At 37.9% G+C, this 26994-nt stretch overlaps 1 protein-coding gene and 1 pseudogene across 1 annotated transcript; one reads left to right on the top strand and one right to left on the bottom strand.

Moving 5' to 3' along the window:
- LOC102971522 overlaps nt 1-12172 on the bottom strand; it is a 67822-nt pseudogene extending 55650 nt beyond the window's left edge.
- Nucleotides 12173-22612: 10440 nt separating this feature from the next.
- On the top strand, nt 22613-23107 carry FERD3L (Fer3 like bHLH transcription factor). Its single transcript, XM_007089076.1, has one exon. The coding sequence runs from the start codon at nt 22613-22615 to the stop codon at nt 23105-23107; it is 495 nt and encodes a 164-aa protein (XP_007089138.1).
- Nucleotides 23108-26994: the final 3887 nt, after the last annotated feature.

Here is a 26994-nt window from a genome sequence, read left to right as displayed (position 1 = left end):
AAGGAATAGGAGATCTGTGAGTCCACCACTGGGAAGAGGACAGATAAAGTGTACATATGCCTATTATAAACCACTGTCTGGCAACAGGGGAAATATTGAATAGGCATTTAAAAAGTAACATAGATCTTAAAATGTAATGCTAAATAGAAGAAAATAAGAAAATTAGACATATATAATGATACAATTTATGTAAGCTAAAAATCCCCACAACAATACACATAATTTTTAAAAGAACAAATACAAACAGTAGGATGTTCTCAAACAGGGTGAGAACATAGGATGGAAATTGAAGATAAAATGGGGTAAATGATTTTTTTAAACAGAGGAAATTTGCCCTGATCAATGACATGATTTGCTACAAAGTGAGAAGTTATGCTTGATTTAGACCTTGTCACCAAATAAGCAAATCATGAACCAATTACTATCATCTATTTTCAGGTTTAAATGACTAGATATTATAGAGTCTATTCTGCAGATTGATAAATACAACTACTTATTGGTTAAATGTCATATCGGACAAAGGAAACTATTATAACATCATTACACATAAAAGTCAGTCATATCAAAATAATTTTTAATATCGAACCAAAAGGGAACTTGCTAAAATCTCCCAAGATCTATTCACACTTTTCTAGCCCATGTTAACAGTCTCTGTTAACATGCATATTTTAAGGTTGGCCTATGTCCAAACAACTGCTTTAGGAGATTGATCATAAAGGCATATTAATTCCAAGAGGATTCTGGGAGTATAGTGGAATAGGAAGCACCAGGAACCTGTGTCCCCACCTAGACTACAATAGCACTAGCAAAATATGTCTGATGCAACTATTTTGGGACCCTAGAGACCAGGAGGGTTTGCAATCTACAAAAAGGCTTAGAAGGTCAACTGTGGTTAATTTTGGTCAACTTCAGCTCTTGGCACAATAACAGGAACCTGGTGCCTATTCCCCAGCCACATAACAGGCAGCCATGCAGGCATTCCAGGAACAGCTAATACACAGTTTCCAAAAAACACAGTGGGTAAAAAGGACCCTGTCTTCCAAATATCAGGGATCTGTGCTCTGATTGCTGACTGCGGCTTCTAATCACAAAGATGTAGATAAAGAGGCAGGTGGCCATTTTTGCTGTACCACCCCCCTGTTGCAAGCCCTTGCCCTATAAAACTCTTAGAAGAAAACACAAGGGAAAAACTTCATGGCATTGGATTTGGCAATGATTTCTTGAATATGACACCAAAGGTACAGGCAACAAAATAAAAAACAGAAAATTAGACTTCATGAAAATTTAAAAATTATGTACATTTAAAGACACTATCAGATTAAAAAAGAAGCCCACAGAATGGGATATAATATTTGCAAACCATATATCTGATAATTTATTAATATCCAGAATATATAGATAACTCCCAAAACTCAACAACAACAAAAACCCAATTTGGAAACAGGCAAAGAATTTGAATAGACATTTCTCTAAAGAAAATACACAAAGAACTATAAGACATGAAAAGATGATTAACATCGCTTATCATTAGGGAAATACAAATGAAAATTACAATGAGATACTACCACCTCATACACTTTAGGATCGCTACTATTAAAAACAAACAAAAAAAACTCAAAAAAATAACAAGTGTTGACAAGGATGTAGAGAAACTGGCCTTGTGCACTGTTGGTGAAAATGTATAGCTGCTGTGGAAAACAGTAGGATGGTTCCTCAAAAAGTTTAAAATAGAATTACTATATGATCTAGTAATTCCACTTCCAAGTATATACCAAAAAGAATACAAAGCAAGGTCTTTAAGAGATATGTGTACATCCATGTTCATAGCAGCATTAGTTACAGTAGCTTAAACATGAAAGCAACTCAAGTACTCATCAATGGATGAATAGAGAAAATATAATATATAAATACAATGGAATATTATTTAGACTCAAACAGGAAGGAGATTCTGACATGCTACAACATGGATGAACCTTGAGAACACTGTACTAAGTGAAATATGCCAGTTACAAAAGACAAATATTTTATTCTTCCAATTAAGTGAAGTACTCAGAATAGTCAAAAATCATAGAGACACAAAGTAGAATGGAGGCTGCCATGCGCTAAGGGAAGGGAGATTAAAGAGTTATTGTTTAATGGGTATAGTGTTTCAGTTTTACAAGACGAGACAAGTTCTAAAGCTGGATGGTGGTGATAGTTGCACAATATGAATGTATTTAATACCGTTAAACTGTACAGTTAAAATGGGTGAGATGGTAAATTTTATGTGAGGTATATTTTACCTCTAAAAAAAGGGAGAAAAGGGGAGGAAGGGGTAAGGAAGGCTCATAGCAATCGAGGATCTATTACAATTCAGAAATACAGCTAAACACTCATCAATTCCTTGATTAAAGCCAGATCAGTTGCCTGAGAGTGATTTACCATGGCTATTGGCTTTGCCTTCTGGCCTGTGTTTAGAGCTGAATAACTTTCTCTGTCTGCTTCAAGTCTATGAAAGATAGAAGACCCAGAGATCTCTTATCATCATAAGATGACTCTCTGCTTGTTATGTTAAAGTTAGTATATTTTCTTTAAAAGCCAGGTGGGTTTCTTGCTTATCAAATTATAATCCATACCACCCTGCATATGAATGAAGTAAAGTTGAATCAACAAGGAAAGGAAAAGCTTATTTATGACGTTAGACAGTTGTGAGAATTTATGTTAAAATTCAAACTTCATAATATAGTCAACAATAATGCTTTTATATATTTTTCTAGCATGGATTTATACGCAGAACATTTTAATTGTTTTTGATAGCATTATGTAAATTGGCTGTAAATGTCTAAGAAATTTTGAATAACATTTGTTGATATTGATAAATTCAGAGTTAATTTTAAATTTTATAATTCTTGAATTCAATATTATCACAAGAGTTAGAGAATTTAATTAACTTAAACACAAGTTTAAATCTGATGTTCTTCCAGGGCGTCTTGGTAGCTCAGTCAGTTAAGCATTCAATTCTTGATTTCAGCTCAGGTTATGATCTCATGGTTCATGGATCAAGCCCTGACAGTGCAGAGCCTGCTTGGGATTCTCTCTCTCCCTCTCTCTCTCTCTCTCTCTCTCTGCCCCTTCCCCAGTCATGTTCTTTCCCTTTCAGAATAAACATTTTTTTTAAAACTGATGTTTTTCCCTTAAGTTCATATCAATTCCTCTAAAAAATATGAATCAGTTTTGTCAAAATGAATGTAAATGCTAAAGGAAAATGATTTGTGGTTCTTAATTACATTTTTTGAAAACTTTTAAATATATTTCAAACAATTTGGGTATATAAATCTTCTTTTTCAACTGTAAGTTTTATGAAATTTAAATATAGATCAAGTATACCCAATGAAAATTTAGTGTCCAATTTGAGATGTGCTGTAAGTACAAAATATACTTTGGATTTTAAATAGTACTAAAAGATTGGAACATATCTCATTAATAATGCTTATTTTAATTAACTGTTAAAATGATATTATTTTGACATACTGCATTAAATACAATATATTATTAAAATTAATTTCACCCATTTTATATATGGTTATGTGTCAATTATCAATTTATTGCCTCTGAGTTCAAAATTCACTCTCCAGTACTTGTTCTTAACAATGGATGGGATTCTTTTTTTTTTTTTTTTTAACGTTTTATTTTATTTTTTAAAAGATAGACAGGGACAGAGCATGAGCAAGAGAGGGGCAGAGAGGGAGTCACAAAATCCAAAGCAGGCTCCAAAGCTCTGAGCTGTCAGCAAAGAGCCTGATGCAGGGCTCGAACCCACAAAAGCGAGATCATGACCTGAGTCAAAGTTGGATGCTCAACCAACTGAGCCACCCAGGCACCCTGCAAGGGACTGAATTCTTAAAGCATTTGGCCTTTACAGTCCACATACTTTCAAACTTTGTCTGAGGGTGTTAGATGCTGCGGGATGAAGAGGACTCCTCTACTTGATTCCGAATGCTGAGCTCTTGGTTTTTATCTTGCTCTTGCTGCACAGTCATCAGTAGTATGGATATTTAGGATATCTGGTGGTACTCTGCCCTAGCCAAATTTCTAGAGAACACAATCCCTCAGCAACCTCAACTTTGGAGTAGTGCCCCCTTTCCAAGATTATCCTTCCTTGAGTACTCTTCCTCAGGTCTAGGGTATCTTCTACAGTTTTCCTTATATCTTCATAGTTACTCTTCTTTCTCAATAATTCTTCATATTAAACTATATGTGATTTATGTCTCTTGATTAGACTCAAATTGTTATAGGGTACAGGTACAGAAAATTTGTAATAACCTATGTGGCTTGCATTGTGTTTATTTCAGGTAGTGTTGCTGTCAAGCATTTAACTAGAGAAGGCAGAGAGATGGGAAGCAGCAGAAAGTGTTGAAAACAGTAATTTAAAATTTTTAATTATAGGAGTGCCTGGGTGGCTCAGTCAGTTAAGCATCCAACTTCAGCTCAGGTCATGATCTCACAGTTCATGGGTTCAAGATCCATGTGTGGGCTGACAGCTCAGAGCCTGGAACCTGCTTTGGATTCTGTGTCTCCCTCTCTCTATGCCTCTTCCTCTATCATGCTCTATTTCTCTGTCTCTGTCTCTGTCTCTCTCTCAAAAATAAACATTTTTTAATTAAAAATTTTAATTATATTTAAATAAAATTAAGAACTGAAAAATCATTTCAGACTTCAAGAGACAAATGAATTGTTTCAACTGAAACTTCAAAATGATATGGAAATAAGACTCTACCTATTAAGATTCAAAGATTTTGATGGAGAAAGTCTGGAAGTCTTACCTGAGAGGTCACAGTATTTATTCTACTGAAAGGTAGTTTAAGCCACACCTCAACTGAAGAAAATAGAGAAGAAGATGCAGAAATGATTTTTTTTAAAAAAGGTAAGTCTTTATACAAAATAGCTATGTTTGGAAAAGGTCAAGGCAATATCAAAAATGACAGTTTGTACAATTAAGCCATGATCAAAATATGAATATCTGAAAAAAATAGTCTGTTTACTCCTTACAAACTACTAGTCCAAGCCTCAATTAGCGTAAGTGACCACAAATTAAACCATAAAATAAAACCACATCTTAACCTTATAATGTGAATTGAGATGAGCAACAAACATTCAGATATAAACAATCCACTTAGAAATGTATGATACTCCTTAGAAAAAGGACTAATCATTTTTGTCTATTCAGAATGGCCCCACCAAATCATTTAAAGTTAGGCGAATCTCATTGATTAAGAAGACAATAACTAATACTGTCTATATGAGCAATGTTATAATCATGATTTCATGTTTGATGGGAGACATATCTAATACTACTCCTTGGTCCAAAAATTCTAATTAATTTTTCTCTATGTGGTCTAAAAATGCATTTGGATATTTTAACATAATAACTAAATGTCTTCCTAACATGAGATATAGACCATCATATTAATCAATAACAACAGTCAGCAAAAGAAGGGAGGGGAATTTTACAGCAATATAAATTCCAGTGCACTCTAACTATAATTTCAGTCATGCAAGGGCCAGAATATTAAGCCATCAAAAAAATAATCCATGAGAAAACTGCTGATTCCATGTTTTCTTGTACTGAGTATAGCCCTAAAAATATGTTTCAGAAAGTTTGTTTAGTATTATATAACTACTGGGGTTATGTGGTTTTCATATTTTGTAGTCTATTTACCAAAACCATTGGTCCTACATTTAATTGCTCATCACACAGAAAGGCTTTCTAAGCTTCCAATAATAGAATCGCACTAAATTTCATCAAAGTTTAAGATGAGAATTGCATCAGGTTACATAGAGATGATAAATATAATCAAGACATTTTTACAATCATGCTCAGTACATGCGATCCATTAAAAAATACTAATTTAAAATTATGATATGAAGGCCTTGTCCAGAGTTACCAAAATCAATTAAAGCAATTACAAATTCGACTTCACAATACTCTACCCACCTTAAATGTTATATACATAATCTGAACAACAGGGTACAGAGCAATCTCACTGAATTGCTGGCGGCACAAAACCAGGAGACTGATTTCAAGAAATGCGTAACTGGACACCATGGGCTAGAATCCTAAGCCGATAAAACAACTTTTAAGGTTTTGGGAATTCCCAGTCTACACCTCAAGAACCCAGATCTATTCTCAAGCCACTGGCACCCACATTCTTCACACCCACTGGTTTGTGACTCTCACTTTTTTGGGTGTGTACCACTCAGTCTGCTGAGTAATCGCACCTCTCATCAACTCTGGAAAGCTAAAAGGGAGCTCAAGGGAAGTTCTATTAGGGATACTCTATTTTGTGTATATGTGTGGGTTTTCTTTTGGGTTTTTTGTTTGTTTGGTTTTGGGGTGTTTTTGGTAAAAGCAACCTTATTAAGGTGTAACTGATATATAGTAAATGTCACTTATTTAAACACAAGTTGGTAAGTTTTCACATAGGTATACGTCTGTAAAATTACCACTGCAATCAAAATCATAAGCATATCCATCACCACCAAGTTTCATGTCCTTTTCTAAGTCCTCCCTCCCAACCATATACCCTCATTCACTGGCCAACACTGATTTGCTTGCAGTTATTATAGGTCAGTTCACATTTTCTAAAAATTTACATAAGTGGAATCATAACATGTACTCTCTTCTGTCTTCACTAACTCAGCATAATTATTTTAAGATCCGTCTGTGTTGTAGTATGTATCAATAATCCATCCCTTATTACTGAGTAGTATTCCAATTGTTTAGATATACCATTGTTTACCCATTTATCTGTTGATGTGGACTGTTCCCAGTTTGAGGCTATTAAAGTAAAGCTGTTATGAATATTCATGTGCAATACCTATGCTTTCATTTCTCTTGGATAAATACCTAAGACTGAATAGTTGGACCATATGGTAAGTGTATGTTTAAATTTCTAAGAAACTGCTAAATTGTCTTACAAAGTAGTCATATCATTTTACATTACAACTAGCAGAATATAAGAGTTCTAGTTTCTCCAAACTTTAGTCTTTTTAATTTATCCTTTCTGATAGGTATACAGTGGTATCTTATTGTGGTTTTAATTTGTATTTATTGACTAATAACGTTGAACCTCTTTTTTTGTGCTTCTCATCATGAATATATTTGCTTCATTAAAGTGTCCAAAATTCTTCCTAGTTTTTTGTGTAGCTTTTTTTCTTATAACTGAGTTCTGAAAGTATTTTTAATATATTCTAAATATACTTCCTATGTATTCAAATATACAAATTTGTAAATAGTTTCTCCTAGCTTGTGGCTGGTCTTTTCTGTCTCTTAAGAATATCTCTTGAAAATCAAAAGTTTTAATTTTGATGAAGTTCAAGTCATCAATTTAGTATTTTTATGAATCATGTTTTTGGAGTCAAATCTCAGAAATTTTTGCCTAACTCAAGATCACAAGGATTTTCTCCTGTTTTTTTCTGAAGTCTTGTAGTTTTAGGCTTTACATAAGCCCAAGATCCATTTTGAAAATTTGATTTATCTCAATATACAAAAAATGAAATTTATTGATGTGGTGTCACTGAAGAAATACATGTAGATAGTTAGGTGGCCAAAGTTGCAATCATAAGTTTTGTGATAGAGATTTTTAGGATTGTTTGAAAATCCTACCACCTGAGATGTTTTATTTTGTCTATTTTTTTTCTGTTTTAAGCAGCAGAGTAAATTCAGTTCCTATTTTTCCACCTTGCCCAAAGGTCCTCTATTCTTTTTTTTTTCATGTTTATTTATTTTGAGACAGAGGGAGAGAGAGAGAGAGAGAGAGAGAGAGAGAGGGAGGGAGGGAGGGAGAGAGAGAGAGAGAGAGAGAGAGAACACATGCAGAAGGGGCAGGGAAAGGGAGAAAGAGAATCCCAAGCAGGCTCCATGCTCAGCATGGAGCCCAATGTGGGGTTTGATCCCACAACCATGAGATTATGATCTGAGTCAAAATCAAAAGTTGGACACTCAGCCAACTGAGCCTCCCAGGTGCCCCTCTGTTATTTATTTTTTAAAAGCACTAACTATACAATCTCTGTAATTACTTCCTACCTGGAGAAATGGAAGCAAAACAAAACAAAACAAAAAACCAGAAGGATGTGGTACCAAGGGTGTGGAGAAAATACCAGGCCAAAGGAGTTGGAGAATAACTATGTCCTATCACAGGAATTCAAAGAGGCCAAAAATGTGTAGAATAAAGTAAAAAGGTAAGAGATGAGTCTAGAGAGGATGAGAGAAATGAGATTACTGAAGACCTTCTAAGGCATATAATGGATTTCTAATTATATCCTAAGAATAACTGAAGTCACTGAGAGGCTGTAAACAGGATAGTTGTGATTAGATTTGCAATTTTTAAAGAGTTACTTTTAGTGACAGAGTAAAAAAAAAAAAACAAAAACATTATAGTGGGGTAAGATATTCAGAAACCAGTAAGGAAATGTGAAACATTTTGAACAGATATATGAATAAAGTCAGGGCTGTGGATGAGAGGTTAAGAGTGTACTATAACCAAAGGCAAATAATCAGGAACAAAGGAAGCATATTTCTGACATGGTTAAGAGAGAGCATGTGAGATTTAGTGGTACATTAGAAAACAGAGAGTCTGGGGAGTCTTTAATGATAATGAATGGAGTTCATATTATATGAATCACAAAATTAAATATTGAGCAAATTGAAGGTTTTTTGTGGAGGAGTGTCAGAGAAGTTCTTTAGGTTGGTAATAAGACAGCCCATGTATTAAAAGAGATGAGGATGAATTTCAAGGACATTTGAAGACAGCTACAGATATTGAATCAAACCAATATAGGATTTAAATTGATTTGCTAAAATGGGAATGAAATCAGAACAAAAATCTCTTTAGTCTTAAAGCCTCACAATTTATTCACAGTCATTCATTAAAGCAATCTCATTTCTCAATTCTGCCATATTTATAAATGATTATCTTACACACCTAAAATACTGCTTAGCCCCCAAAATGTTTTATGTATTTTAAGTATCTTTACCATACCACTTTGTAATATTTTCTATATTATGCAAAGCATTTCTGACTATATTTAGCATTATTTCCAACCACATAATTCTGATTAAGCTTAGCATCTTAATTATAAAAATCCTATCCATCCATTGATTTATACCCTAATCTGCTTTAGCATTTATAGATTAATGGTAATAAAATGATTAATAGTCAAATAAAACAAATTAACATCTTAATGACTCTCATTATTTATCAATGAAGGCAAATGATAATAGACTGATGCATGTCCATTTCCCCTTTCCTTTGGGGCAAATATCCTTAAGAAACCGATCTCTTTTGTGAAGAAAATATGTTGTGTACTAAAATTTGAGGTTTGGGGACCACCCAGGAGGCTCAGTCATTTAAGCGTCCAACTCTTGATTTTGACTCAGGTGGTGGTCTCATGGGTTCATGAGTTCAAGCCCCACATCTGGCTCTGGGCTGACAGTGAGGAGCCTGCTTGGGACTCTCTCCCTCTCTATCTTTCTGTCTCTCCCTCTCTCCCTGCCCCTCCCCTACTTGTGTTCTCTCTCTCTCTCAAAATAAATAAGCTTAAAAAAATAAAATAAAATTTGAGATTTGACTATTTGATTCAAAAATCGCCATTATAAAACAACTACTGATTTTTTTCCCTCAGTCTAAATTATAATTACTATTTTCAAAACCAAAATACTACATCACATCAATGAAACAAATGCTCAGGTTCAATAAAATTATTATCACCACAGACTTCAAATTAAAAATGACAATTCAGTAACTGTACAGGTAAATATACATCCTTTATCACACTATGTCTGATGGTTGAGCTAGATTCCATTAATATATGACTCACCATACCCCAGGAAGTCATTTAGGAGATGTCCTGATACACAAACAGCACATTAATCTGAGTTTTGAGTATGTCTTAGCAATATAAAAGTGATAACACTCAGCATCAGGTGTGGTAACCAGGCCTTTAAGCATCAGATTTCCATCACTTTCAAAATAAATAAGATGGATGTAAAGAATTTTTCTTTTCAATTTAAGTGCTACTTTTATCATGATCTTTCAAAACTCAGGGGATCTTTGATGTTCACAGACAGATAAATGGATAAAGAAGATGTGGTAAATATATAACAATGGAATGTTACTCAGGCATAAAAAATAATGGTATCTTGCCACTTGTGACAATATGAATGAACCAGAGGGTACTATGCTAAGTGAATAAGTCAGACAGAGAAAGATAGATACCATATGATTTCTTACATATGGAATCTAAAACACAAAGCAAACAAAAACAGAAATGGAATCATAATTACAAAAAACAAACTGGTGATTGCCAGAGGGAAGGGGTTGAGGGAATGGGCAAAATAGGTGAAGGGCATTAAGAGGTACAAACTCCGTTATAAAATAAGTCACATGGAATGAAAAATACAGCATAGGGAATACAGACAATAATATTGTGATAAAATTGTATGGTGATGGATGGTAACTACACTCATCATGGTGAGCAAAGCTTAATGTATAGAATTGTCAAAGAATTATGTTGTACACCTGAAACTAATACAACATTGTATTTCAACTATACTTCAATTGAAAAATAAAAAATATTAAATGTTAGTTGTTGTTACTACTAAAAAACCTATTCCATTTTTTAGTACAAAATTTAACTTGACTTCAAGATGATCACATTTTTATTCATAGGCTAATAACACAACACAAATATTCCAGTTGTTATTATTGATTCTAAATGCATCTCATCTTCCTTCTTGTTGGAAGTGCTGACTGAACTGAGTCTATAGGAATCTAACTCTGATTAAGCCCACATAACATGAGGTCAGAAAGAAGACAAAATCAACGTAAGACTTCACTATTTAGGCAATATTGCTTTCCCAACCCATGAATTCAACTGTAAGTGCTTTAGAGTCACTTGGGGAATTCACTTTAAGTGCTCATTTCTCTTGAATATTATCACACTATCAATAGTTTTCAATTCATAGCAATTCCAATATGCAGACAGGATTGAGAACAGCTATTAGACTTAACCCAGGAATGAAAATCTTTAGCATACATAGCAATATGCTGGGTAGGGAAACCTCTGTCTACCACCAGATACTGTGATTCCGTAACTCAAGAGTGGGTCCAGAAATCTGTCTTTTAGCAAGCAGGTCACTTTGAGATAGGAGGTGTATAGATCCAGCAAGAATCATTGTCCTTAACACAAAACAAGCTTTGTATTTTTCTGATCTCTGTTTATTAAGGCCTGTCTAAAGTACACATCCCCAGTTTCAGAGGAAAATAAGACCCAGAGAGTCAGAAAGGAGAGTGAAATCAGAGGCAGGGTGACATGTGAGCACTCCAGCACTTTCACCACATCCACACAATGTAATGAAGAGCAGTTAAACAAAGAATAAAATACCCAGATGAGAAGTTCCTTCTGTGCAAGCCCTAACCACTATGACTATGATCCAATAAAATGTCCTAGAATCTGCACCGGAAATTACTTCTCCTTGTGAGGTAAGATGAGGACTAGAGAGAGGCCTTGTGCTAAATGCTAGTGTTTTCTTTGTAATTACTGTTACTATAAAGAGTCTCAGTTGATTTCTTCAAGACTCTAATAGCACTCTATGAACTTTAATTTTTCATAACTTTAAATAAATTAAGAACCCGAAGATGGCATATTTTAGCATGTAAATGTACAACTTCATGCCACGATGATTCCAACATTCATCAAAACCAACTTTCTCTCCTTAGAAAACTCTGAATTGTAACATTCCAGGCCAATATTTTACTGAGGTAAAATAACTAATCCACTGTTTTACTTGGGTATTATTCATTGCCATATCCTATCAGAAAAAGAACTGCTCCCCCTGGGTATTCATGATGAAAACTAAAACTGATTGTTTAAATGCAACAAAATGTCTTAGGAGACACACAAAGAGAAATACTTAATCTGGAATGAATTCGTACCTTGGATGAGGAGAAACGACAGGAGGTAAACAGCACATGCATAGAGCCTGAGATATAGTTAAGTGCTCAACAGCCCTGTATCATAGGGTGACCACTCCCTCACTTCCCGCCCAGGCGGGCTACCCAGACTCCACCGAGGTGGACAAGTCCTTGTCCAATTCCTTCCGGGAGGTGCTGCCGCCACCACCCACCACCATGCCTAAGGCCGGCGGATTCTCCTGTTGCCCGGCCCTAGGCTGGGGCGGCGCTCAGCCCCTTTCGCCCAGCGAGCTTGATCACAGCAAGCAAGGCCCTGCCCTTGAGGCTAGCACCTGCGTCTCCCGGAAGCTCCACCGCCTAGTCCCTGGAGCGAGGCCCCGGACCGATGCCCCAGGACCGAGGAAGCACCGCCCACGCCCATCAGCGAGTCCCCGCCCACCCGGCTCCTCTCTGGCCCCCTGCCCGCTGCCCCCGGCGCCGCAGACTCGGCCGACCACACGGAGGGCTTTGGGGTCCCTCGCCGCGACCCGCTGACAACTCAAGTTTCCCCCCAACCCCACTGCCCACCCCTCCCCCATTTGTTGGGTGGACCCCCAGGTGATGATGGCGGCGCTGCCGCCGCCACCGCCGCCGGAGCAGGCTCGGCTAACAGAAGGCCTCAGTCGTAACCGGAAGTCCCTGGCCCGCCTCAACCCCGGCACTTCCGCCCCCAGTTCCAAAATCAAGGGGCTGGCGGGTGCCCCCAGTTCCAAAATCAAGGGGCTGGCGGGTGCCTACCGAGCCAGTAGACCGCTCAGCGTCCGAAGCAAGCACAATGACTAGGGAGGTCGGGCACCCTGTCCAGAAAGTCCTCAGTCCCAGAACGGCCACTCGAAACCCAAGTGGGTCGGCAGCCCCGCCCAGCTTCCCATCTGCCTCAACTTGGCCTACCTACCCAGTGCGAACAGCGCCTTCCTGGTGGACGAGGAGCTTTTCCCACCCGCGCGAGCTCTGCTCCTTTCCGCTAGCAGCGCCAAGACCAGAGCAAGAAAGAGGGCATGCGCGGGCGTCCTGGCCGTGCTGCCCACGGGCAAGTGGGATCGCGACTTCCAAAGCTTTAAAGTGGGCCCTTTTTAATTTAATATTATAGTGTCAGTGATGATAGAGCCTATGGCCTAATGGAAAAGCATGAGATCTAAAAGTCAGTTAGTAGAAATACGGCAAGAAGACCAGAGCAACATGAGTAGAAAGAAAAAGGCACAATATGGAACCCTGAAAAAGTCTACGGCCCCGTCCATTGTAATACTGTGTGTGTTTGTGATGTTTCTTCTCGGATAAGAAAAAACGAATCGACAGTGGCTAACAACATATGGTATTGCTTGCTATGTCGTTTTCTTTATTCCAAGGGCAACACTGAACCAGCTCATATTTTCCATACTACCCATAGCATGCCAAGTTCAAACCTGATACCCAAACAAGGTCAAAGTCACCACACTGTGAACTACAGTTGGAACAAAACAAATCATGCAAATTTTTTTTTACCTATAAAGTACAGATAAATTGTCAGAAACTTTAAAAACCACTTGATCTTTTTTCTCTAACATCTTAATTTAACTATAGTATCTGATCTTCCCTGCGATTTTCAATTGTCTCCCATATTATAACTGTACCTTGTAATGAATTGAAAGAAGTGTATCATCTACTTTCTGGTGGATTCCAACTGAAGATAACCAATCTGGAGATAATAGTCCCAAGAGCCACTTCAAAGTCAACTGCCCACGGAGAAAAATAACAGATCAAATCATGGTGCATAATCATAAATCCAAGTAGGAGTAACAGAGACTAAATTTTAAAGCCTTGAGAAATAGATAAACTGGGACTGCATACATTTGTGAGATAAATTTTAAGGAGACTTGAGAATAGAGCTATCCATATGGCCACAGGTGTGGCAACTTAATTTTTAACGTCCTTTACGTTAGGGCACCTGGGTAGCTCAGTCCATTAAGCCTCCCACTTTGGTTCAGATCATGATCTCCCAGTTGGTAAGTTCCAGCCCTGTGATGTGCTGACAGCTCCGAGCCTGGACCCTACTTTGGATTCTGGTTCTCCCTTTCTCTACTCTTTACCCATTCATATTTTCTCTCTCTCTCTCTCTCTCTCTCTCTCTCTCTCTCTCTCTCTCTCTCTCTCCCCGCCCCCCCCTCGCAAGCACACTCTCTCTCTCAAAAGGAAAAACCATTAAAAAAATTTAAAACTAACAAAGTTATTTGCATTAATAGTATGTGAGTGAGCCCGTGTGGCTCTAAAAGACAGAGGTGGGATAGACTCAAATTTGGATCTGAGAACTGTGTGAAATCCTGAGGGAATGTAATCAAAGAGGTCTAGAAAGTGGGTAACAAAAGTGTGTAACAAGCCATTTTGCCAAATAAGATGACTGATGTGATATTATTGCCACTGGGATAGGATTAAAGATAAATTTGTTTTAAAAGGATTTTTCTCTTGACATAGAGCAACACTTGTAAGACTGCTCTGGAGGCTCATCATCTTTCAGGACCCACAGAGATAATCACAGTAATGGCTTCCACCATGATGATGGTTTTCTCCATCCATGATACTAACCAATATGGAGATTCCATAATCCTCAAATGATAGCTATAAGAAGCCACAAAGAGGCTAAAGACAGTGGCAGGAGAACCAGAAAACCCTGCCCAAGGAAGGCTGGTGAGTCAAGAAGCAGAAAGATGGCTAGGAACCATTTCACTTCAAAGTTCCACTTTGTTTGTTTTGAAACAGCCAGCATTTTAAAGCTTAAGTAAATCACTTAAATTTAGAAGAGACAATATGGGACAGAAATAAATCTAAATGATACTCTTGGTATCTTTGCTTAAACAAAGTTATTTAATAAAAAATATCTAGTTAACCTAATGCAATATTCTTCATTGAAGAAAAAAAAAGGTGATAAAAGGCTTCCAAACTCCATGCAAATAAAATTGAATATTCAAATTCCATAGACTGAAAATTATTGAAGAAATATTACGTTAGACTCTGACAGGTGCTGTTTTCAGAAAGATGAAGACATGAGTTAGTGGGAAGCATTGTAACTTGGTAATCAAACCCCCTGGGTTCCGACTTTGAATCCCAACAGGAGCATTTACACATTTGTGAACTCTTTCATTTTGAGATTCCTTTTAAAAATGGAAAGTAAGAGAATCTACTGCATAAGATTGTTTATTAAATGAAATAATACATGCACAGCACTTAATATATAGTAAGTATTCAATAACTATTATTCTTATTGCAAAATGGTAGGGTTTTTATGGTTGTTTTCTAGTTTCTTGGGAGGAGTAACTCCCCTCCATTACTCATAGGTAACTCCTGTGAAAGATAAAGGAGGAGAAAACAGAATTGAGCTGGGAAAAGCTTGAGACTAGAATACTAATCTGACATCTGTGAAAGAAAAAAGAAAGAGGAGGAATGAAGACTACACAGGAAAACCTCATACTATGATGCAAAGCTGAGAAAAAAATCAGCAAACGTAATAGGGAATTCTGGAGCAAATATGATCTACTAAAAAGTCTCATGTTAGGCACAAATGGCCAACCTCTGGTACTCCTTTTGTGCTGAGGCTGACAGAAAGAGTACATGCTGAATATATTTGAATGCTGCAGTGACTCCTAAGGCACCGAGGATGAAGCCGGTTGGCTCATTGCAATCTTTGCACTTGAAAGAGAAATCCAATCAGTGTACTTCCATGGTCACCATTTGATTTCAAATTCTAATAAGGGAAACCAAAATTACACAAGTGAAGAAACAAATATATACCGTGCCAGATGTTTTGTGTGTGCTTTGGAGAAAGATAAAGCAAGTTAGGGAGTGCAAGGCAGAGGGAGCACTAGTTTATATAGGATGGTCAGGGGGTGCTTCCCTGATAAGCCAGCATCATCCAGGACCTGAAGGAAGAAAGGGAGTGAGCGAGGTGGATATCTAAGAGATGAATATTGCAGCCATAGGCAACAGAAATGTAAAGACACTAGGATAGATATTGTGCCTACATGTTTGAGGAATAGCAAAGAGACCAGCATAGCCAAAGCCGAGTGAGGGAGGAGGAAAATAAGAGATGAGTTCTCATGGGTAGGGGATGGGAAAATAGTGTATCATGTAAAATGGTGCCTTTTAAGACATAGTGATAATGTTTACCCCAAGAGAGATAGAAAGAAGCTTACTCAGTGTCCCCACTTGACTGTTAATAAATATATTAAGATGTTCAGAGCTGAACTCCTGATCTTCACCCTCCCCCACATCTGCTCTTCCTGGGATCTTTCTCCTTTCAGTTGATCACACACTTTCTTTCCAGTTGCTCAGGCCAAAACCTTGGGATTGCCCTTGACTCCTTTTTCTTCAAATGCCACATACAAGCATAAGCAAATCTTGTTGAATACTCCTCAAAATATATCCCAGATATAACCACTGTATGTCACAGCAACTGCTACCAACAGGTTACCAAAAGACCTGACCTCTGGTCAGGTCCCCCTATCTCTCTCTTGTTTCCCATCAAATTTATTCTGAACACATTAGCCAAAGGGATGATTTTAAACAGTAAGTAAATCTTCAGAAGGCTCCAGTGGATCCTCATCATATTCAAAGTAAAAACCAAGGTGGAAAAGGCCCTACATAATACAACCTTGCCCCATACTACCTTACTGACTCATCTCCTAGTATTCTTCCTTCAGTTCTTTCGGTCTAGTGGCCTCTGTGATGTTCCTCCAGTATCTCAGTCATTCTTCCACTTTATCTTGTCTGAAATGTTCTCTAAAATGACTCTGAAACACTCTCACTTGATATGCAACTAACTACCTCCCTGCTACCTTCAAGCATTTATTCAAATTAGACTTTCCAATTAGACTGTTACATGATAACTATTTAAAATAGCAACTTTCAGTATTCATGATCGTATTTATACTAACCAACTTTTTTCCATATTACTTACCACTCTCAATACCATAACATTTTTTTGTGCGTTTCCTACCTTATTTACTGATACACACCAAATTCCTAGATCAACCCCACAAGGATCAGGCACATTATAGGCATTCAATAAAAATTGGTTGAAAAAACTTGTATTGTGTATTTTTTAATTTACTGTGCAATGCATTTGCTGTACAATAGAATAACAGGTTATAATTTAAATATATTGATGCACGTAGTACATTCATGTATAATATTATTTTAAATATAATTCCATTTCCTTATTAAGTAGGAGTGTTTTTGAACATGTTAAGTTAAACCAATTAAGTTGCCCAATTTTTAGGTCAAAAATGGTTAGATTTTTGGAAGTTACATATGTCTCAACTTAATACTAATATTTTCCCCATATTGTAAATGAATAGTATAATGGAAAAAAACTTTTGAAAAATTATTAAATTGCAAAGTCACACATATACTGTTCAATATCCAAGTCTACAAGGAATTTATGGACTTGAGGATGACTGTCAAACCTACAATGTTTATTACAAAAGAAAGTCACATTTAAAAATAATGTGCCAAAATATAGGAAATGAGATTAAAAAGGAAATTATTTGGGGGTAGGTTTATAACATCCTGAGGGATCTTTTTTCTTCATACCACTTTAGTTTTCCACATGTTTTTCAAAAAGAAAGACTTTGGAGACGGTTCAAACAACAACCAATGTAATAACTAGTATAAGTGAAATTTGTAAAATAGATTTATTCCAAAAGATAATTTAAGTGGAACTATTTCGTGTGAAAAAGAAAAACCTGAGACAAAAAAAAAAAGGATTTAATAGCTAACTGTAAGCCAGTTTTATAAGTGACACTGTAAAAACAGATCTAAAGTAGCGTATCTATCTGTTTAATCCTTCAAATCATTGACTGTTTTTTTTTTTCAGGTACCAGTAGAAAAGACACCACAAAGTAAAGAGATCTGAGATACACTGGAAGAATATTTTTTCTCATATATTAATCTGAATTTGAGAGGTACAGCTCTACTCCATTATATCATTCCAAGTCCCAACTTTCTGTTGTTCTGCCATCACATAGGGCAGGATTCAATAAACTACAGCCTGAGAATCAAATTCTGCCTACCACCTTCTTTTTAAGTAACATTCTATTGGAACTCTGCTATACCCATTCATTTATATATTTTCTGTAGCTGTTTTCATCTTTTTTAAAATGTTTTTATTTATTTTTGAAGGAGAGACAGAGCATGAGCAGGGGAGGAGCAGAGAGAGAGGGAGACAGAATTTGAAGCAGGCTCCAGGCTCTGAGCTTTCAGCACAGAGCCTGAGGCGGGGCTCAAACTCACGAACTGTGAGATCATGACCCGAGCAGAAGTCGGACGCCTAACCGACTGAGCCACCCAGGCACCCCATGTTTTCATCTTACAATGGTAGAGTTTAGTAGTTATGACAGAGATTGTACAAACCTGAAACAGGTACTATCTGGCGCTATATAGAAAAAGTCTTCCAGTCCCTGCCATAGTGTGTTGTCCTTGTCTACATGGTCAGCGCTAACTCGCTGCCAAAGCACCCAAGCCAGAAGAGAGCAAAGGGCCAAGTGGGAGGCAAGCAATTTCATTTCCAAAGACCAACTTGAACTTGCACATATTATGTCTCATTGACTCCACTGTCGTGGCCTAGACATATGCCCAGCTAAAATGCAGTGGGTCAGAAATGGGCCCAACTAACATATGTGTGGGTAGGTCTGTTACTAAAAGGAAAAAGGGTAAGTAGATGCCAGGGAATGCTGAGAAGTTTCTGCCACAATGATGAGGGGGAAAGAGTGGTTTAGGTGGAAATAAGAGGGAAATGATAAATAAGCCTCTTGAAGCAGCTGCCTTCATTGAATGGATTTTGACAATTAGAAGCACTTCACAAAGTAAAAGACTGCTTTCCGGGAATTTTGCCTTTACTTATTTCTATTTAAGTGTAATTCACCCAAAACCTAGTAATACTAATATTTTAAAGAGCATATCATCATATTTGGTATTTGTTTTCAGTGACTATAAATAAGCCTTGAGTCTCTGCAATGGTAATGTTAGCTTGGTGTATGCCTCCCATGCAGAGCCTCTCCTTGTTACTCTAACACCTCAGTGTAATTTCAAAGACAGTACCTACAGATTCAGTTGCTTCACTTCAGGAGCATTTTTCCATTCCTTGTCCATCACACATATGTGTGATGTGTCCAACACACATATACACATGTAAACAAGATACATGCTCAACAACTTAATATTCGCTTACATGTTTGAGTGTCTTATCTTAGCAAGTCCCCCTAATAAGTATCCCAAGGAATGTGAAGATAGGCTTATTAAATAGGGCAGGGTCAGCAAACTACAGTTCAAGGGTGAAATCCTGCCCACTGCCTGATGTTGGAAATAAAGTTTTAGAGAACGCAGCCATTCTTTTTCATTTACATATGGTCTATGGCTACTTTTATACTACAAAATCAAAACTGAGTAGTTCAGCAGAGATTCTATGACTTGCAAAAATCCTAAATTACTATTTTGCCAATTAAAGAAAGTTTGCCAATCCCTGAACTACAGCATCCTGAGGAGCCCTTACTTTCATTTGAACTCAGGATTATAAGTAGAATAGCAAGCAGTTAGTTTGAATGTAAGCAAGAATTTCTTAACTCTAAATATAAACAAACCCTAGAATTTATTTCCTTTTACATTTCCTGAAAATTTTCCTGGAGCTTCCAAATGGCAGAAAAGGCAGTTATTCCATTTGTAAATATTTTAATAAAATGAATAAGTTTCTTGAGGTTTAATGGTTCCTTCCAAAGGGATGAAATGTTTTAAATCATTTTTATAAATTTATTACATTTACTGTGTATATTTACTGTGAAACCAAATATCCACAAAAGCATTTTAAAAAGAGATGTTTCAAAATAAACAGAGAAAAACAATTTCACTTATTTCTATTCTATCATTATACTTATAAACAAAAAATAGAGTCAGTCATTATAATTTAGATTTTAACATTTGTGTCACCATGATTAGAACCTTAAAGGATAAACTCAGATTATTGTGGTATAAACAGAAGTGTTTTCTTGGGATGTTATGATTAAAATTAAGAGAGAGGTATTTTTAAACTATTGCTACAGACATACCTATTAAGATATTTTTATGTTTCCTAATATTTTAATATTAATATTTCAACCCCATCCTGTGTAGTGTTCCATTAATTCTGCTACAGTACCTAATTTCATTAATTTTCTTTTGTGATAAGATTGTTGAAATATTCATCCCCTTTCATAAAATCCAAAAAATCCAAGAGAAGTGCCTCTTTAGATTCCCATGATAGCTTTTTACACCTATGGTATTAAATTTTACTTCTAAATATCTGTCATGTTTCCCTTCAGTAAGTGTCCTAATGTATTTTATTGCCAAACTAGATTCTCACAAGATGAGGTATTTAATCCACTTATGTTGGCATTTAAAACAGAAATGTTATGGGGCACCTAGGTGGCTCAGTTGGTTAAACTTTCAACTTTGGCTCAGGTCATGATCTCATGGCATGAGTTTGAGCCCCATGTAGGGCTCTGTCCTGACAACTCAGAGCCTGAAGACTGCTTTGGAAAGAGTCTCTGCCCCTCCCCAGCTGGCACTCTATCTCTCTTTCTTCCAAAAATAAATAAACATTTAAAAAAAATTTTAAGAGAAAAGTTATGAGAAACATTTAACAACTACAAATCAAATTAATCCTCCCATTTACTTATTCTTTAGCCACTGTTGAAATTTCAATTCATTTTTTCTTATTTTTCAGTCTGCTCTTTGAAAGAGGTTGGGTAAAAATCAACAGGCAATCATAATCAAGAATCTCATTTTCATTAACATCTTTCAAGAACATAAATTTCAATTCTTCTCTGCCTGAGTTATCACAATGCACACTGGAGCATGAAAAATAAATGCAAGAGAAAAGAAAATCAACTAAAGGACAAAAGAACAAGAGAGAACACAGAGACGAATGTATTAAAAAATGAATGAAAGAAAAAGAAGAATTCATAACGATACTGCTTTAATAGTATCTGGAAGCACAAACTGGGAGGTTAGGAAGAAAAGGAATTGTGCTGACCTGTTAGAAATAGGCGGTTTCTGGGAGCTGTCCAATGTACTAACTGAACGGTCATACAACTCCCTCCTTAATAGGAATTGATGTCTTCAGGAATTTTTTCTTGAACCAAGGCGCCTCTTTACTCGTCTTTTTAGGCTCTTTTAACCTATCTTTAAAACAATTTTCTAACATGTTTTTCTGCTCTTCTGTGTCTTCTTAAAAATCCCTACGCCGAATAATTAAATAAATATAGCTACTGGCAAAGAAGGAAAAATGAACACTTCTTTGTTAAAATATTAGCGATAATATGAAATTAGTAAAATTTTGTCTTCGTCACACCAAATTTCAAATATCTTTACGTCTCAAAAATATGATATAAAGATAACTTTAAAATCTCCCTTAAATAGAATTCAATACAGCATAGTTTCCACTGGTAAGTCCTGTAGGGCAGTACAAATCAATGAGGAAAATGACCCAGATGGAAGTGAAGATTTATCTTTGTTCACAAATACCGAGCGGCAATTTAAACATTGCAAGACTTCTCAACAGAGAGTGAGCGGATCGACTTATTGCTTTATCAAAGGGTAAATCGCATTTTTGAGAGGAGATTGAAGTTGTTTTGTTTTGGGGCGCGAGTGTTTGCTTTTGCTTTGCCCCCCGACCCCCCCCCCCCCCGCCACGCTGGGGTTACACAATTAAGCACACTCGGGAGAAAAATATTATGAGCTTCCTTCCCCCCCACCCCATTATCATTTTGCCCTGAATTAAAATCTTCCACTTTACATGAGGAGGATATAAGTAGGGAAAGGAAAGTCAAGTATCTCAGTTGTTAGGCTGATTACAACAAAACAGACTTTGGAAGTCAGGGTTTGTAACGCGGCAGGAGAGCCGTTTAGATGCCCTGGAAGGAGAAAGCCGGTTCCAACAGCGACTCTGGGGAATGCGCTCTCGGCCCCCCCTACCGTGCTTACTTAAGCTAATGGAAGATCTTGCCTTTCAGTAGCCGCTGCACTGGGATACCAGACAAACAGCTCTCCTCGACCCCTGGCAGACAGGGCCCCTCTTCAGGACATCATTAAAAGCACATGCACTTGTTTCAGACCCATTGGCAGCCTCGGGTGGCAAGATTCGGGACTTCTACTCTGAAGCCAAGGAGAAGCCAGAGCGGTGGAAAACATCCTCGCTTTGAAAATCCAAAGCTAAATTAAAGAGCTACATGAGATAAGGAGCCTGAAGAATATTAGTTGGCTGCGGGGGTGAGGAGAGACACAAAAAGCACAGCAGGTAAGAGCCGGGGGTTGTTGCCAAAAAGGAACTGTCCCAGGTGGCGAGCGAAAAGGATCTCAGCGTTGGAGGCCTATCCGTTTGAGATTTCCTAGCGCGCTCAAGCTTGCTTGTCTTTTTCCATCAGTTTCCAGAGGACGGACATTGTCAGAGCCTTCCCTATCGGTGCCACTAATCTTGTTATCAGCTTGGTTATAAATGTTAATTCCCCTGGCCCTTCGGTGATGGTGCCGCATCAGATTGGGAGCTGTTAGGAAGCCCCTCACCAGAATCTCGCCCCTCCCTGCGAGAAACCGATGAGAGGCAGGGCCAAGGCAACGCGATGGCGGCCTATCCAGAGAGGTGCGTGGACGCCACCGTGCTGGACTTCGTCGCAGACCTGTCCCTGGCCTCCCCGGGGCACCCACTCCTCTGCGACTTCGCACCTGGGGTTCCCTTTGGGGACCGAGACCTTGTGCTCCGAGAGGGAAGACGCAGGAGGCTGGCACGCTTTGAGGAGGAGGATCCCGAAGAGGAGGGCGAAGTAGACGAGGGGGAGGAGGAGGAGGAGGAAGAGGAGCATGGGAGAGGCGCGTCCCCGCTGGGCCGTCCCAAGAGGAAAAGGGTGATCACCTATGCCCAGCGCCAGGCAGCCAACATCCGCGAGAGGAAGCGGATGTTCAACCTCAACGAGGCCTTCGACCAGCTGCGAAGGAAGGTGCCCACTTTTGCTTACGAGAAGAGGCTGTCCCGGATCGAGACCCTACGCCTGGCCATCGTCTACATTTCCTTCATGACCGAGCTCTTGGAGAGCTTCGAAAAGAAGGAAACCGGCTGAGTCCGGGTGGGATGGAGGTGTCTGTCCCCTCCTCTCGTGGGCGTGCGCGGGCTTGGGGGTGCATCAGGACCCAGCAGGGTGCGGCCGAGAGACCTGGAGGGACTCTTTAAGACAGAAAGTCTGGCCTTCTGGAGCTTGGTCCGGACTTGAGAAATCCCCACAGCTATGGAGAAGAGTGGCAGCCGGAGAGTTAACATACACGCGATTGCTTTCTAAGGAGCCTGGGGCGCCTTAGGAGGTAGAATTCGCTGGGCCTGTTGAGGCGACAGCCCAGAAGCGGTTTCTGCCGGCCTGGTGGGTGGGGAGCTAATCCTCTCCCCAAACTGTAGACTTCGGGGCCTTCTACGGAGTCCAAACTCTTCTCTTTACCTTAAAAAAAAAAAAAATAGAAGTAATAAAATAGACATTCCTTTTTTTTTTTTTTTTTTTTTTTTTTTTTTTTTGCCTCAACAGTCTGTGCTGTCCAATTCTGTGCAGGCGCTCGGCTCAGCTCCCCGTCCGAGCGCTTAGGTAGGTCCTGGAACAGACACAGGGGCGCAGGGTGGAGGGTCTCCTGGGAGGCCGAGGGACTCCGGACCTCTTGTTCAATCCTCTTAGGCTTGTCGAGAGACGGAAGGAAGGAAGGAAGTGAAGAAGGAACGGAAGTCCAGGGGACAAGCGACCTCTTAGAAGGGACATCATTCTCCCCTCTCTTCGCCTTAAGGCGCAAAACCAGAAACCTTGTTGGTGTTCCTCCCGGAGACTGATGCTCGAACTCAGAGGAGGACGGAGAGAGCTCCAGTCCTACAGGCGGGGACGCTCCTGGGCTTGCCAGGATCTTGGGCTACAAGCTTTGGCCGCGGAGCTGGACTTTCCCCTGCGCTTCCGGGAAAAGGACCTGGTCTTCCCAGGCTCGGCGCAGCTTCAGCGCGCACTTTTACATTTTTATCTGTAGGTAGAGAAGACAGCTTCCTTTCTAGTCACAACTAGGAACAAGAAAATCAAAACTCAGAGGAGGAGATGCATGCTTCCACTTTGCAAATGTGTGTGTGATGGAGAGGAGGTTGAAGCAGGACCAAGTTGAGGACCCATCTTCAGTTTGGATCCTCTGCCATTCCACGGTTCTTCCTTCTGGGCGACCTGCTAACACCTGAACTGGGGTTCTTCAGATAGGAGTAGGTAAGTGAGGAGAGGAATCCGAATGAACAAGGCCCACCCAACTGCAAATTCCGTATTTCTTTATTTTGCCACTTCACCTCACACACCTTTGTGCACCCAAACACACACACACACACACACACACACACACACACACACATTCTCCCTATCATACCTTTAGAAATATTTTTATTAATAACTAATATATACTTATCCTAGAAAGTTTGGAAAACAAAAGCTAAAAAAGTAAATAAAATTTAAATCATTCCACATCACCACATAGTTAGCATTTTTATTTCCTTCTAGTCTTTTTTTTTTCTGTATAGATATGAATTAAATATGCTTAACAAATTTGAGGTACTTTTGGATATTGATCTTTCCCCACACTCATCAGTATAGAAAGAGCCCTTTCCCCCTGACTTTAAATATTATTCAAACATAATTTGATTACTGTATTTTATTGTCATAACGATGTATCACAGCTTAATGCCAGTCCTTTACGGGTACACAGCTAAGATACTTCCTTTTTAAAAAATAAATGGCAATGCAAAGAGCATTCTTCTAGATGTCTTGTCTGCCTGTGATAACTTCCTGATGTTAGAGAATAAGAAATAAAATTTCTTCATCAAATGAACATTTCAGTTTGTGGCTACAAATGGCCAGATTGCCTTCCAGGTAGGTTCTGCCAGTCCACACTCTTTCCCACCAGCACTGCCAGGATTTACTAGTCTCTCAAGTGTCTGCATTTAAAACTCTTCTAGTTCTCCTATCTATAGGAACCGAATTAGTTCCGAAATTTTGTCATTTCAGAACTAATTCTAATTGTCTTCCAGAGACAATTTCTTATTTTGACTGTGTCTTTTCACTAGGATTTTTCCACCTCTACCATAGGAACGTCAGGATAAATAGGTAAAAGAAAAAAAATGTAACCAGGTAAGACCAAAAAAAAAAAAAAAACAACAGCAAAATTAGGGAGTATATTTTTATTCTCTTGTCACTTTACAAAATAAACTGAAACTTAGACAATGACCTCTGTATCAGTTTTATAAAATAAAATTACTCATTTCCACTTCTTTTTCTAGACAACTTTTTGGCTACTGAGGCCAGTACATCTGTATTTTTAAAGATAAATTTAAAGTTACTCATTTCAATATGTTGACAAAAATAATTATTTCTGAACTTTTCATTAAACAGAATTCTGTTCCCTATCTTCTTATGGAGTGCTAGTGTCTCCATCAATACCTCATGTTTATTCAGTTATTTTTTAACCACTTTTTTAAAAAAATGTGTCAACATTTTACATATAGCGTGAATGAGTTCAAAACTAAAAGAACTTGCAGAAGCTTCCTTATTTCTCCCCTTACAGTACCCCTGAGAATTAAACATCATGTAAAAAAAATCTACAAGTGTTAAGTTTTTTAAAAATGGCTCAAATCCAGGAATCATCATTTTTTTAAACCAGAAATTAAAGAAAGAAATGTGTGTAGACAAAGGACCTCTAAACCACTGGGTCCTAAAGAGTAAATACAAGCATCCATCATGCTTAATCCTCTCCCTCATGTTACAGACCATTTTGTTACATTCTTAGTAAGCACATAATATCTTACAGTGAATAGTTCTTCAGCACATAAATAAAATCTAAAGAGCCTCCAAATAAAAAGTGATTTCCCCATTATTACCAGAAGAATTATGTCCACAATTCTTCAGTCTGTTAAATCGCATGAATGTTTTGTTCTCTGTAAATTTTTTGTATGTTTAGAAGCTGCTCTAAAATGCAAAGTCACTTAAGGCATTTTCTTAATCATTGTACTGATAGAATACTTTGAAGCCAAACAAGGATTGTAAACACAGAGAAATGGGTTGACTTATTTCTTACACCAAGTTATCCACAGAGATAAGTCATCTGCATTTTGAACGTGAATCCACTACACCTCCAAATCTCAACACTCAACTTTTCTAAGCAATGCGACCATTTTAGTTCTTTTCATGTTAGATCCATAAATTCAGCATACTTTTAATTTTTTTAATTCTTTTTTTTTTTTTACCTTAGTTGACACACATATTACATTAGTTTCAGGTGTACAACAGAATGACTCAACAACTCTATACATTATGCTATGTTCACCACAGGTGCAGCTATCATCTGTCAGTGTACTTTGCTTTTTTTTTTTTAATGTTGATTTATTTATTTTGAGAGAGAGAGAGTACAGGGAGGGGCAGAGAGAGAGAGAGGGAGAGAGAGAATCTCAAGCAGGCTCTGTGTCATCAGTGCAGGGCCTGACTCAGGGCTCCATCACAAGAACCATGAGATCATGACCTGAGCCAAAATCAAGAGCTGGATGCTTAACCAACTGAGCCACCCAGGTGCCCCTGTCGGTGTATGTTTTAACACAACTGTTTTTAGTATAACGTAACCTATGTTAACATTGTTTTATTCTTTATCTTTTAAACCAACACCAATAAAATATCAGTAGATACTGGTTTTTTAATACTTTCCACCAGTTTTAAAAAATCCTAATGTCAATTACTTCTGGAAATTCTTAATAATGTTTTTGAAATCTAAAAGTTATTTGGACATTTGGTATCTAAATACCATTTTAGACGTTGCATAGAGGTGATTTATTTATATACAATTTACTGACTGAAACCTGCCTTTTGGTCTCAAACTAAATTCCCCATAATTTTCAGGTTACTAGTAGTATTTAGACATTTATACCAAAGAAAAAAAGATCTAAATGAAATCATATTTG

This window comes from Panthera tigris, chromosome A2 (genome assembly GCF_018350195.1).
Source record: "Panthera tigris isolate Pti1 chromosome A2, P.tigris_Pti1_mat1.1, whole genome shotgun sequence".
NCBI classification, from domain to species: Eukaryota; Metazoa; Chordata; class Mammalia; order Carnivora; family Felidae; genus Panthera; species Panthera tigris.
Note: the sequence above shows the minus strand (reverse complement) of the source record. Positions and strands in the feature narration are given on the sequence as shown.

Coding starts and splice junctions, on each gene's coding strand:
- FERD3L (XM_007089076.1), top strand. CDS start 22,613: ATGGCGGCCTATCCAGAGAGGTGCGTGGACGCCACCGTGCTGGACTTC.